We start from the raw sequence: 13,143 nt of genomic DNA, 5'->3' as shown, positions 1-13,143 counted from the left end.
GCTAAATCCAACTCTGACACTCTGGAAAAAAATTATTTTGGTAAATGTCCAGTCAAATTACCACTAACTAACACATAACTATTTAAAGTAGCACAATACACAGAAGAAAAACAAAACAGAAAATCATGTAAAATGTTGTCAAGCTTAAAAGCATTCAAAACTTTGGAGATGACATTATTGTTATTATTGTTTTACCATTACCACTTCAGGTAAATGACAGGATTTACATTTTGCTGTTGTAATTTCGTTTGCTATTACCCAGACATTTTGGCCAAACAAGGGCCAGAATTGCTGTGAGACCAATTCTCTGTTGGCATAACTTTATTGATTTCAGTGGACTTCTGTCAGCAGAAAACATTGGCTTCTCTTTAGCTTTGGGAAAAAAAAAAAAAAAAAAAAAAGCCACACAATCTGCTTTTATTAAAACATATTTTTAAGCTGAAAAGTAGAGATGGGTGGCAGGATCCACTCCTAAATCTAACAAAGTACATGACTGGGGTTTGGTAATTTTGCCAATCCCATCTCCAATCAATTTTTTTTTGTATTTCTGTATCACATACACAAAGTTTGTAGGAAGTTAAACATTATAAATCTTGAAGAGACAATTACTTTTTATTGTGATACAAAAATCTATGCCACATTTAATTCTCTCTGTTTATTACCAATGCCAATGATATGCTATAACATTTCTCTGCTATGCTTCAATTAATTAGACAGCCTTGGGGGAAAAAAAGGCAGTAAGAAATGTTCCAGTACTTCTCACTGTAGGATGATGCCCTAAAGCCCTGTGAATGAGAAACTAGTATGTTCTAGAAAGAGAAGTTCACTGTATCTGGGGTTGGTGGACAAAAGGATTTCCAAAAACACCAGCTGCAGGCAAACTCACATAAATGGAGAGTAGTTGTACCCAACTGCAATAGCTCCTACGTTCTCCATTCCCATCCAGAGAAACTGGATGTAGGTGGTGGGCAGTGATAGCTGGCACCTTGATCTCTTCCTAAGCACAGTCTGGGAGTTGTGCTTCATTATACTTGCTATATCTCTGATGAGGATTGGCTGTGGCTTGAAACAGAAGTGAGAATGAAACAAAATTATTTCAAAAGACAGCCAGTAGAAGTACCAGTGCAACAACAATACTTAAGTGCTTCAAGACCATTTTTTGATTTTAAATGTATTTCTTACTGGATACCTGGTTCCCACAGAATTTACCTGACTACAAAGGCACAGAAAAACCCTAAATAAATTTGTAATACTCACTTCTATGATTCTGTAACAGAAGGTCTCAGCCTTTCCTCTGCAAGTCAGACTACAGATGTACAATTTATTCACTGCCACTATTCTTTCCAGTTTAAAAATTGTTTGAGAAAGCACTGAGCCAACCAAGACCATTAGGGTAAAAGTGTGGTATGTTCCACAAGACAGCATAAGTGTTCTTTTCATGTAAAGTACACAGTGATTAAAAGGCACAATTCTGCAAAAGCATTCAGGAAAACTACAGTGCAATATGTTCTTATATGACATTTTGTCATGGCATCACCACCATTCAGCATGATTTGGAACTTCTGCAGGTCATGAGATGAAATTGGTTGTCCTCCTCCATTTCAGTTCTTTCCTGTTCCTGAAGTGAGAGGTCTGAACTTCTCCAGTAATCCTTCAAAGCACGGCTTTGAATCCTTACAAATCATTACAAACCACTCTTTTGAAGACTGTTCTCTGGAACTATCTACCAGGCATGTCACTGCACCTACAGTTCTCTATGGGATTGACTTGCTACAAATTCACCTCCCTATTTATATGTGGAACACTTTTAAGCTGGAAACACACTGGTGTTTCCATAAAACCAACTTGCTCTCACTCAAATAATACACATAGAAATCAACAATTTTTGCATATGTAATGCACAGGTTGTTCTTAGGAAAAGGAATATAGGACTATTTTTTGTAGGAAATAGTATTTTTAGGATCTAAACATGAAACATAATATGTGTTTTGACACAACCTAAGTGATAGTTTTAATACTTACACATTTTATTCTTACAACTCATAGGGACTTGGTGGTTTAAGAGTCCCTAGGAAGAACTCAGATCCTTGGGTTCTCTTCTGAGTCTCACTATCAGCCATTAATGATCTGAAGGTATATTTTTGATCTCTGACCTCAACTTCCCCTCTCTTCAATGTCAGAAGAAAAATGCATACCTTCTAGTAATTTGTTGCAAGAACTGCAAAGAAAGGTGGATATGAGAACTGGATGCTGTGACCATCACAGTTCAGTGCCATATATCAGGCATGTTTCCCACACCTGAAGTGGCTCTTGCATTTCTGGAGGGCAGGAACTACATACTCACAGGAGATACAGACATACAAATGGTTTGGATTATGTAAGTTTAGCACTTGTTCACAGAATACCATTCATTATTCATCTCTTAAAAAACACCTGTATCTTCTTCTGCTGAAAAGCCATTCAAATTATATACCAGCTCTGCTTGTATCCAGTAATTTACAAAGGGGTAAGGATAGACAAGAAATTAGTCTGGATGTTTCAGGAAGTCAAGAGGAACAGGGTTTTCTGAAGAAGAGGGGCTTTTGACTCCTGAGATTTAATGAGGTTGTACCATTCCGTTTCACAAGTATCCAGTTACTTTCTGCAAAATATTCCTTAAAACACTTGGAGTAAGGAAATGAGGTGCCAAGAAACCTGTGTTACCTGACACTGCTGTGTTACCAAACTGTTTGCCACGTCTTCCTCACATTTCAGGCAAATGAATGGACTAAGGTAAATGATTAACATTTTATCTTGCTTTAAATGTGTTACCAAGTTTGTGAACTAAACCATTTCAAATACTAGGAAGCAACCATTTTCCTCTTGTCATTGCTGCATAAGTTCACTGGAGAAAACCACAATGAATACAAAATCAAAAGATGCATAATAGTGCAAATGCACAGGACTCTTCAACAAAGGTAGACAGTCAGATTTAGCATTTCTTAGCTGTCAACCACACAGCTTCAAGATTGAAATAACTTTAATACATCCTTTTAATTAAACAGGAAATTATATGCAAAACAGGAAAAATACTTAAATGAGCTATTTTTACATTCAGTAGCCTCTAACTGTGGATCATAAAAGCTAACATCCCCAATATTTAAAATGACAGACACCACTTGGTTTAAAAGACTGAACAGGACCTGCTGGAGGCAGACAACTGGAAAAAGCATGCCTGAGAAAGGTAGACTTTGGCAGTCTGTTTGGGGCATGGGAGGATTCTCCCCCAGCCCACTCACAAATCTCCCCACCCCAGAATTGTCCCCAGGAACAAAACACTGTGACCAGGTGCTCCAGTTAGAACATCTGCTGCTGCATGGAGCTGCCAAGGCAACAGCATTCGGCTGTGACATTTCCCAAATCACTAAGTTAGTACGCAGCTCACGCCTGACAGTGTCAGAGCTGGCACTCCCAGTGCCCTTCCCCATTAAAATGCCCCAGATATGCCTCCAAAAACTCTGACTGAGACTCTTTAGGTCACTGACAAGAAGGTGTCCCATATTATATCACTGATGCCAGTCAGGTGGACACACAGAAGGGCAAAGCAGCTCTTTCAAGAAAGGGGACAGGTGCAACTCCAGTTAAACTCTCTTGAATCTTTATTCTTCTACATATAAGAGTATGGTCATGGAACTGTTCAAGTTGGTGTTCCAGCCCACTCCCTATGTACCAAAAGTACACAAACCCCTGTCTGCAAAAATTACTCCCTCCATCACTAAGAAATGAAGCTTTTAAATAACCTTTTAAAATAGCATTTAAAAGAAGAACACGGTTTTTTCCTTCATAGTTCTTCCACCTCCAAAGGAAATTTGAATCCAGCAATACAGCTGTGGTGCACCATAAATGCACCATAACATGTCCTCGACCACCACACCCTCCAGTTAAAACACTGATAAGTTCTGGTACCCCATATATAGTATGGGGTCCTTCTTTGCATGGCCAAATTCAAACTCCAGTACCTTTTAGGCACAAATTGCCCTTTTTCCTGGACATCACTAGCAACACGTCCTTTCCTCCCACAAAAGCTCATGGGAACTTTTTTAATCAGTGAAATGTTGTTTGTCAAGACAAATTACTTGGGAACACTAACACTGAAAGGTCTACAGTCCAGTGCCATAAGTGATGATTGTTTGAAGTCCTTTACAGAACCAGCTATGAGCAATAAAACTTTTAATAAGCATAGAAAATTATACCAAGCCAGTCAGTTTGTCCAAAAAAGGCTGTCAAAAGAACACGTACTGAAACCTATCCACCGATGAAGCAGGTAAAATCATTAATAAACACTTCTGTAACATTAAATACACCATCTACTTTCTATTCACCATATCTTTTTAATAAAAATGATACTGAAACACAAATATTAATAGAAGGACAGTCTGTGTACGCTATTTTTTCATAAAGAGCATTCTTTCAAATAAATAAAAATATACTTCAGTTTATTATCAGACTGTAAAAAGCATAAAAATTCAAACACACTTCAGGACACTTATTTGCTTTGACAAAACTCACACAAAGGTTTGTTTTTCCTCTGCAATGGATAAGCTTGTCACCCCAGACTACAGAAAGACAAAAGGTGAAGGAGATGCTTCTCTCCACCTTGTTTTGCTGTTGGTGACAGCCTGAGGGATGACATTCCAGCTCTGATAGGTGCTTTCAAAGCCTTTACCTTCCATATGCCCAGCAAACTAATTTTTACTTTTTAAACTAGCACCTATTTCCTGTCAGTAGTATCTATAGATAAAGGTGCTCAAAATGAGGGCTAAGCAGCTAAGGGACATAACACTTAATAAGCTACTTTTAAAATGCTTCCTTTCCATTAATCTCCCCTGCAGTTTTTGTGTCTAAGCTTCCTCCTGCCTCACTCACCACTGCTATGAACACATACACTGCATTTGGAAAAATTGTGTGTGTACAGCAACTGTCAATGTATCAAAGGCTGCTTGATTTTACCTAGATCAGATACCAACAGCATAAAGCTGAGAATAATATAGGCTTTAGCTTGTGCTTTTTAAGTCTGCCGGCACGTCGAGCACTTAGAAAGGCAATGAACCTGCAATGAGGTCTATGCTATCACGATTTCACTTCTACTAGAACCTGAGGAACCTGTCTTGAGGTGAATATGGATGCTATTATCACACCTACACACCCCTGCTCCAGGAGGAAATGTCACAAAATGCCAAGTTCTGAAATCTGGACTAAAGCAAACTAGGTCAGAGCAGAACTGCCACCTCCATTTTCATCAGTAGCCTCCTGCCCTATTTTTAACTTGGGCTTTTTAGGAGGCTCTGTCTCCAATGGACACATGTGCCACGGCTGAATCTTCACAAACATGGCCTCTGACAGAGAAGAGACTTACATCTGTTCTCAAAATCCAGGGCTTTGAATTTCACTTTGGATCAAATGGCAATCAATGCAGGTCACAGGCTGACTTTCCTTCACACTTTTAGCAAGAAATGCTGCTCAATGAACAATCAGCATGTCAGACCTCCCTTCAGTATGAATACAAAAGCACAGTTGTTAGAGCCTTTCCAACTTCGACAGCTCTGCCTAAAGACACTATTCAGCTTCTGTGGAAAGAGCACAGCTCAAAATGTCCTCCAAATTCCATTTCAAATTCCTAACTCTCTCAAACTGGTATATAGGACCATACATCCAATAAACTCAATTGGATACACAGTATTACATCAATACTTTAATTTGGATTTATCTTGTTCTTTCTACATCTACTCCTTGTCACTTTAATTTTTCACTTGTGTTCTCTGCATAGTTTAAAACCTTACAGATTGGAAAATAATGGCATTTATATCCTTTTGCCCTTCATGTTGTGTATGATAACACTTCTGGCTGTGAAAACCTACAACTAACACTGACATTATATTGTTGAACTAGTCTTAAAATAGGTACAGCACCCACAGCAACCACAGCTTTGGAGAAAGAAACAGAAAAATCTTTCACTGGCCTGAAAAGCAGCAATTAAAGTTCCACAGCAACTGCTTATGGAAAATCACATTGTGCCACCATTTTTCAGTAGATGTAAAAGGTATTTCAGTTTGCAAGAAAAATGAATTATAAAATCTTAATAACCAAAAATAACCAAAAATAATGAATATATAGTTCTGAGCAAAGACAAACCTTCTTCATATGTTGCTGTCTATGTCATCATCAAATTTTATCTGTCTTTTGATCTCACCAACTACAAGCAGTGCAATCATCCTGTCACATGTCCCAGCTGGCAGTTCCCGTGGTCCATTCTCTAAGAACATGTAAAGTGTTCCCACTTCAGTTGGCCAAGGAAGTCTATGCTTAGTTTAATTTTTCTATTTTCATTAACCACAGATGCAGTAAAAAAGATTAAACAAAAAAACCAAACAAAACAAACAAAGAAACCCAAAACCAAAAAAAACCATACAAACAAAAAAAAAACCAATAAAAACCCCCCAAAAACCCCAAACAAAAAAAACTCCAACCAAACAACAACAAAAACCAAACAAACAAACCAAACAAACCAAGAAAAAAAAACCACCAAAAAAACCCCCAAAAAACCCAAACCAAACCAAACCAAACCAAAACAAAAAAAAAATTCACTAAAATTGATTTTCCACCATACTGCAAAAAACCCCACAGAGAAATAGGTATCAAGCAGTGATGTGACAGAAATTAGTTCTGTATTCCACTTTCCCTTGCACACAACATGGGTTCTACTTATGCTAAGAAAGCCTGAGGCAATATGCAACTGTCTGAGGTCAGAACTACTACCTGCAAATAAACAGCAACAAATATATTGTCTGCTCTGAATGAAGCATAAATCCTTTGGGGATGTGGTTGGTTTTGATTCAGTCTTCCTCCTCTCAGCTCATCTCCTTGAAGATCAGCAACAAAAAGATAAAGATGACATTGCAAAGAGAATGACAGTTTCTACTCAATTTCCTCTACACCCCGTGATACATCAGGCAGATAAAAAGGCCGCTGAGGAGGACAGGAGACTCAGTGATTCAGACCACAGTACTTGGTTTCTCTCTTCTTTGTTTCTGACTCCATTAGGGATCACCTCTTACTTTATCAATCCCAGTGGGATAAAAGGCAAAAAAATTATTGGAACTCCCTCTAAAGCACCTGGAAACATAATGGGAGGGAAATACAGCAAAGAAGTGTCAAGGGAAAGTAAAAGGACAGAAACATTTACATCTGCTCTTCTTTATTACTCACGGCATAAACTTTCCTATTTTTATACAAGGCTTATCAGAAAAAGCAAATCAATCAGATAGACATCTGACGTTTTCTTTACCTTCAGGCCGTCTCTCCCCAGAATATGATTGTTCAACAACTGGTCCAGAAAGTGGATCTGACACAGAAAGTGCCTTTAAGATAATGAGCTGCATATTGAACAACTAAATCTTTTGTTTAGCTTGGGACAGGCAAGGGAAGTGGAGGTATGTCTGAACTGACTGGCAGGGAAACACAGCTACCTTTGGCATTTGTGACCCAAACAACTCTGCCTATCCATCTCTGAATATGAACATCATTGGTCACTTGAAGAAGGAATCACTCTGGCAGCTTGAAAACTAGATTATTTTAAACAGCATTACCCTCAAATACCACTTGAAAGTGTTTTTAGAAGTTCTCCATGTGGTACCAGTCAGCAGTTACAGTTATTGTATCAGGAGAGATCCGCAATGAAACGGGACAGCAAATGTCAAAATACAAACATGAAAAACAAAGCAGGAAACAGAACTATAACTGCAGTAAGATATTTTGACTATTCACTTAGAGGAAACACAATTTCATCATTAGTGAAAATATGGGCCCAAAAATGCAAAGAAAGGGAAATATGTCACACACACTGGAAATCAGCCTGCTGATGTAATGTTAAGAAACATCAGTGGATGCAGTTCACTGAATAGTTGGGTAGGGGAAAATATTACTCATACAACATAAGGTCCAGTCTCCTGCCAGTTATCCTAGATCTGACCTTCTTTTCGACGCTCCTTTCCTCCCTTATACACACAATTTCAGTGACTAAAAACATGAATAGGAGAAAAATGAAGAGGGCAACAAGCACAGCCTGAAAGAAAGTGTTTCACCACCTGGATCCCAGCCCCAAAAGAGTTACCTGGGGCTGCTCTCCTGCAGTGCTGGGCAGCCCCGGACTGCAACAAAGTCAGCTGGACTTTCAGCACTACTGTCGAAAAACCCAAACAAAGCAAGCAAAACTCCTGCACCCTTCACAATTATTTCCCTCCCCAGGATTTTGTACTGAATTTTTTACTACCTTTTTTTTTTTTTCCCCAGAAGAGAGAATTCAAATTATTTCACATCTCAGTGGTAAAGCAGCTTCAATACTCCAGCTAGGAGTGACAAAGTGACAAGTACAGAAAATTGGTTTTTAAAATACATTTAATCACTTAGCATTCACATCTTTGAACTCCTCCATGAAGTGCTACCCAAAAGCTAAATATTGTTAAGAGATCTCTTGGCTCTGTTTATTCTGTCAGCACCCTTTACCACCAAAGCACTGAAAAAACTTGCAGCCACTGTTCATAACATTAACAGGAACATGATGGTGGAATTTACAGCAGAATATTAAAATTGAAGGAGCTTTCAGTTTCCCTTTATGCAATTAACCCAGCAACAACAGCAAGCACTTTCAAATCATACTACCAATCAAAAAATTCATGTTTGGCGTAGGAAAGCACTGAAATGCTATGATATTTCTTATGTAGGGGGATTTAACACTGCTAACTGCAGAGTCTATAAATCAGTTTCTCTACAGAACTCCAAAGTCATAGGTGCCAAATATAAATCGTTTTCTCATAATCCCATTTTTGATCTTCTCATGTTATTACTGGACTTCCTGGATAAATTGTTGCTAAACTAAGTTTGCTCTTTTTTCCTACATAATTTGCCAAACCAACTGCTGGAATGCATTTGTATTGTCCTCTTACTAGAAGAATTCCTGTAACATTCCCATTGACCTAATTGCAGGTTTTGGCCTGAAAAGATGACACGTTTCTGTGAATCTGGTAAAGCTGTTGAAGCAGGGATACTAGAAATGAAGTACCCTTCTGGCCCCTTTCATCAAGCTCCAGGCTGAATCCCTTTAGGAATGTGATGGTATTTCTTCCCCCTGCTTTTTTCTAAAATCCTATTCTAAGCTGCTTTAAAAAAAAAAAAAAAAAAAAAAAAAGATGAAAATCTGACCGAAATAACCCAGAAACTTAAGTAAAGACAGCTGGAAAGATGAAAGAGTGATAATGTTTAGATGTAAACCAAGAAACATGTTCCAACAACTGGCAGGGACTAAATTCTGTCCCAGAAATGTATGTTATTAAAGAATACAGTGTCTGTCAGGAAACCCCTGAAACCACAATACAGTTACATTGGTTTAAGTCTTTATTTGGAAAGCATCATCATTCCTTAGACAAAAACAGAGTTTTCATATTTATATGCCCTCAAAATTGATTGTTTGGAGATAAAGTGTGGGTAGATACCGTAAACCATTATTAGGCAAGCAGTTCAAATGAAAAAAAAAATTTTACAAATGTGAGCAATATTGCATCCTGTGTTAGATTTAAAACACAGTTTGCAGAGCCTCCAACCCAAAGAAACTTCTGCTTTTTCCCCTGATGCAGAGGAATCTTGCTCTAGGCTAAGTCCCATTTTATGTCAGACACAGTACCTGTAACACGTATCTTTTAATCTGGAAAAATCTTTGGATGTGCCCACAATTCCCTTTAGAGTCATGGTTCAGGGACCCACATATAATCACCTCTACTGTATCAGTGTGCTGTGTTCTAAACATAATTCTGCTTTTAACATACACTCCTAATTTTCTAAGATTCTGTCATCATCGGGGCTTCCTCACCTGCGCAGATCTTCCCATCGTAGGTCTCACACACCCAGTCGTGACACTCGCAGAGCGGGCCGTAGTATTTGCCAGACTCAGTCACTTGGCAGATGCAGACTCCACACTCACATCTGCCTCTGTCATTGCACAGCTTCCCCCCTGGGACGTGGCACCTGAGCTCCGACTCAGCCTGGGACAGCCGGCAGGAAGCAGGAATACCCAAACCGTTCCTGTGGGGGACAGCAAACAGAATAACGTGCGGTCAAAGCCAGGGGCTGCAGCTCAGAGCCCATGAGAGCTTAGCTCATGGGAAACCACCCTCCTTCCACTGGCTTCAGCCAATACCCAGAATATTGTTCTTACCACCTCTTCAGTTATGGTTGCAAATTATTACTTGCCTCAAATCACCCAATTTTCTTCGTTTTCGTCAGAAATCTCATTGCTACCTGCAGGAATGCTTATACTTTATTTTACTTACCTTTTTAACTACTTTGGGCTCATCTACTTTCTCATCAGGCATATCTGGTATATATGCATAGACACGTATAGTTTGATTATCTATCATGAAACATTTTGATCTTAATTAATTCAAAAAGCTTAGAGACACCACATACATCCAAACATCTGGGTAGCATAACAGGAATATATATCATAAAGCAAACTTATGGTTGATTCTAATAAAATATGCTTTCCAAAGTAATCCTTCTGGTTGTCAGACATATATGATCCATGCTTTCAATGGAAAAGGAAACCAAAGTAACCACAGCTTTCCATGCAACAGTGTAGTTTGTGGCTGTGGTTTTAGTAAAGCCAGCAGAATCTAATGCTAGATCTGTAGATTTGCAGTTCTGCCATGCAATTGTACCATGCACTGGAGCATGTGGAGATCAGGACTTTCAGGACATACTCAGGAAAAATCACACTTTGTCTCATCAGGAGCTGAATAATAGGAAAAAAGAACAAGGACTGCTCAGGCCAAAAATAGGTCTTCACAACACTAAGGAATACTAAAGATGCAGATGAGTAGAACGTGCCCTTCTCAGATAGATTTTGCAAGGCTCTGGAGCAAAGGAGCTGCTGGCTCTAGGAGCTGGTGTGTGCTGGCTGGTGGAGGTGGAGAGCGAAGGGCAGTGTGCCTTGCTGTGCCAATGCACCGAAGTGCGGCAATAAGCAGGGTTCTGTGGTTAGGTGCCTGTTCCACTCAGGGAGCAGAATTTAGAGGTTTGGGTGGAAAGAGTCATCACTATCCAGCTCTTCCCCCTTCACTGCTTTCAAAGTGTACATCTTGGGCATCAAATACATCGTTGCAAATAACTCTGCAGTCTGCACAGGCACCTACCTGTTGAAGTTCCCAATGACCCAGAGCGCTTCCCTCACTGTCACTTTTAAGCAGGCAGAGGAAGAGCCAACAAACTGCTCCACTGCTCCCTCCACAACCGCAGCTTCCACGCTCCTGGCACCTCACAATCAGTCGCAACCCCCCGTGAGACTTGAGAGCCACACTTACCGCAGGGCCGGGGGCCCGGCCGGCAGCGCGGGGCCCAGCAGCAGCAGCAGCCCCAGCAGCCCCCGTGCGAACATGGTGCGAGCTGTGCTGAGCCGCAGCTGGAGCGCTCCTGCAGACGGGCGCACAGACAGCCGGACAGACCCGCCAGGCACGCGGAGAGCTGCGAGCTGGACAAGCCCGGCTCCAGCGCTCTCCCCCCGTGCTGCAGTGGCTCTGATTAGCTGCCTGGGAGCGGGATTTGGGCAGCACTCTGGGAAGGAGGCCGGTGCCAAACCCCAAAGTTTACAGTCTAGGCAGGGAAGTAATTAGAAACAGTTGCGCAGCCAGATGGTTTATTTTGATGTTTTAAAAGTGGCCCGTTCACAGATGTGAACGAACTGTCTCATTCTCAAAGTACAGGCACCGTAAATATTTGAGGTATGTGTATCCCCCTGTCCTTTGACAGATGGCTGCTTGGGATAATCTGTGAAACTTGTACCTCCGAGGAGACAGGACCAGCGCTCCCCAGCTGCAGCATCCCTGCCTGACTGCTGGAGCACCTCCCTGGCGCCTGCCTTCCCACGTCCATCCCTTCCCTCCTTCCCCTGAGGTCACCTGCTCACGTCACTGCACCGTGCGACACTGCAGGCTGCCAACCTACACCAGCATGAGTGACCACACATTCAAAGTATTATTAGTTTGCCATTTCCTAACGCCTTATTAAAACACAGTCCAATACTTCATCGCAGCAGTGGGAGATTTTTTGTATTACTTTAAGCTAAAAGGAAGGATAGTCTCTCCAAATGAATCAGCTTTGGCAGATATGGCCACGTGCAGTTCTTTATGCTGTGGAAAAGTTTTCAATCCCTCTGGCTGTCCTGGGAAATTGCTGATTGCCTGATACCTCCCTGGGATGGAAGGCTCTTAAAGAAACAAACTGACCACAGAAGATGGTAACTTATAGGTGTTCTACTCTACACACACACATACACGTTTTTAAAGCAGGCAGCTGACAGAAGCTTTCACTGGTTCTGAAGCCAGTATTGGAGATTAAAGCCCAGCAGCTTTCTCAGAATGAACAACTCTTGTTTTAATTTCATATTAAATATCTAATATACCACAGATTATACTGTTCCAGAAAACATTTTAAGATTTAGTTAAAATTCTCCAACTCAGAGGCTGCCTTTCCTATGAGTTTAAGTGGGTGTCTTACATTTTACATAGTGAACTCAAGGGTACAATTCACAGCATTCCTGCTAACATAACTAGTTTTGCCAACTATCTTCCTGGAAAAAAAAAAAAAAAAGCATCAAGCATTTGACCTTGTTCTGCTGACCGTGTAGATGACAAAAGAACCTTTAAAGTCTAGTTTGGGGCCTGTTTTCAGTCAAGTACCCACTCTGGTGGAGGATAAAACTTTATCGAAACACAAGAGACTGGACAAAGTCTGCTCTAGCATATTTGTAAAAATACATTCTTATTTCCTGAAGATATACAGGTTCAACCCAAATATTATTCCAATGGACTATTAAAACACAAGACTTTTGTCATATTTGAGTAAGTTATCTTGAAGTTGTGAACTGCAGAAGTTCACTGTCTACTCATAGTGTACTACCTTCTTTATGACACACAATTTTACCCTAAAATACAAGCAAGTAGAATTAGGATATAAAAAAATCTAAAATCCCCATATACAGCTGTTGCATACTGTATCTATTTTTTATCAGTTTTGATGCCCTTTATAGTATATTTCATATTACAAATGCATTAAAAT

The 13,143-nt window shown here is 40.1% G+C and overlaps 1 protein-coding gene across 1 annotated transcript in view; it reads right to left on the bottom strand.

The window, feature by feature from the left end:
- The window catches only part of ITGBL1 (integrin subunit beta like 1), a 139,488-nt gene extending 127,818 nt beyond the window's left edge, over positions 1-11,670 (bottom strand). The window contains exons 1-2 of the mRNA XM_032100139.1: positions 11,391-11,670; positions 9,902-10,113 (exon numbers count right to left, since the gene is read on the bottom strand). Of these exons, the coding sequence (XP_031956030.1) occupies positions 9,902-10,113; positions 11,391-11,464 (286 nt within the window). The 5' untranslated portion in view covers positions 11,465-11,670. The remainder of the gene's footprint in view (positions 1-9,901; positions 10,114-11,390) is intronic.
- Positions 11,671-13,143: the final 1,473 nt, after the last annotated feature.

The sequence above is a fragment of the Corvus moneduloides genome, chromosome 2 (assembly GCF_009650955.1).
Source record: "Corvus moneduloides isolate bCorMon1 chromosome 2, bCorMon1.pri, whole genome shotgun sequence".
Classification (NCBI taxonomy): Eukaryota; Metazoa; Chordata; class Aves; order Passeriformes; family Corvidae; genus Corvus; species Corvus moneduloides.
The sequence above is the reverse complement of the archived record's forward strand: the minus strand, read 5'-3'. Positions and strand labels throughout refer to the sequence as shown.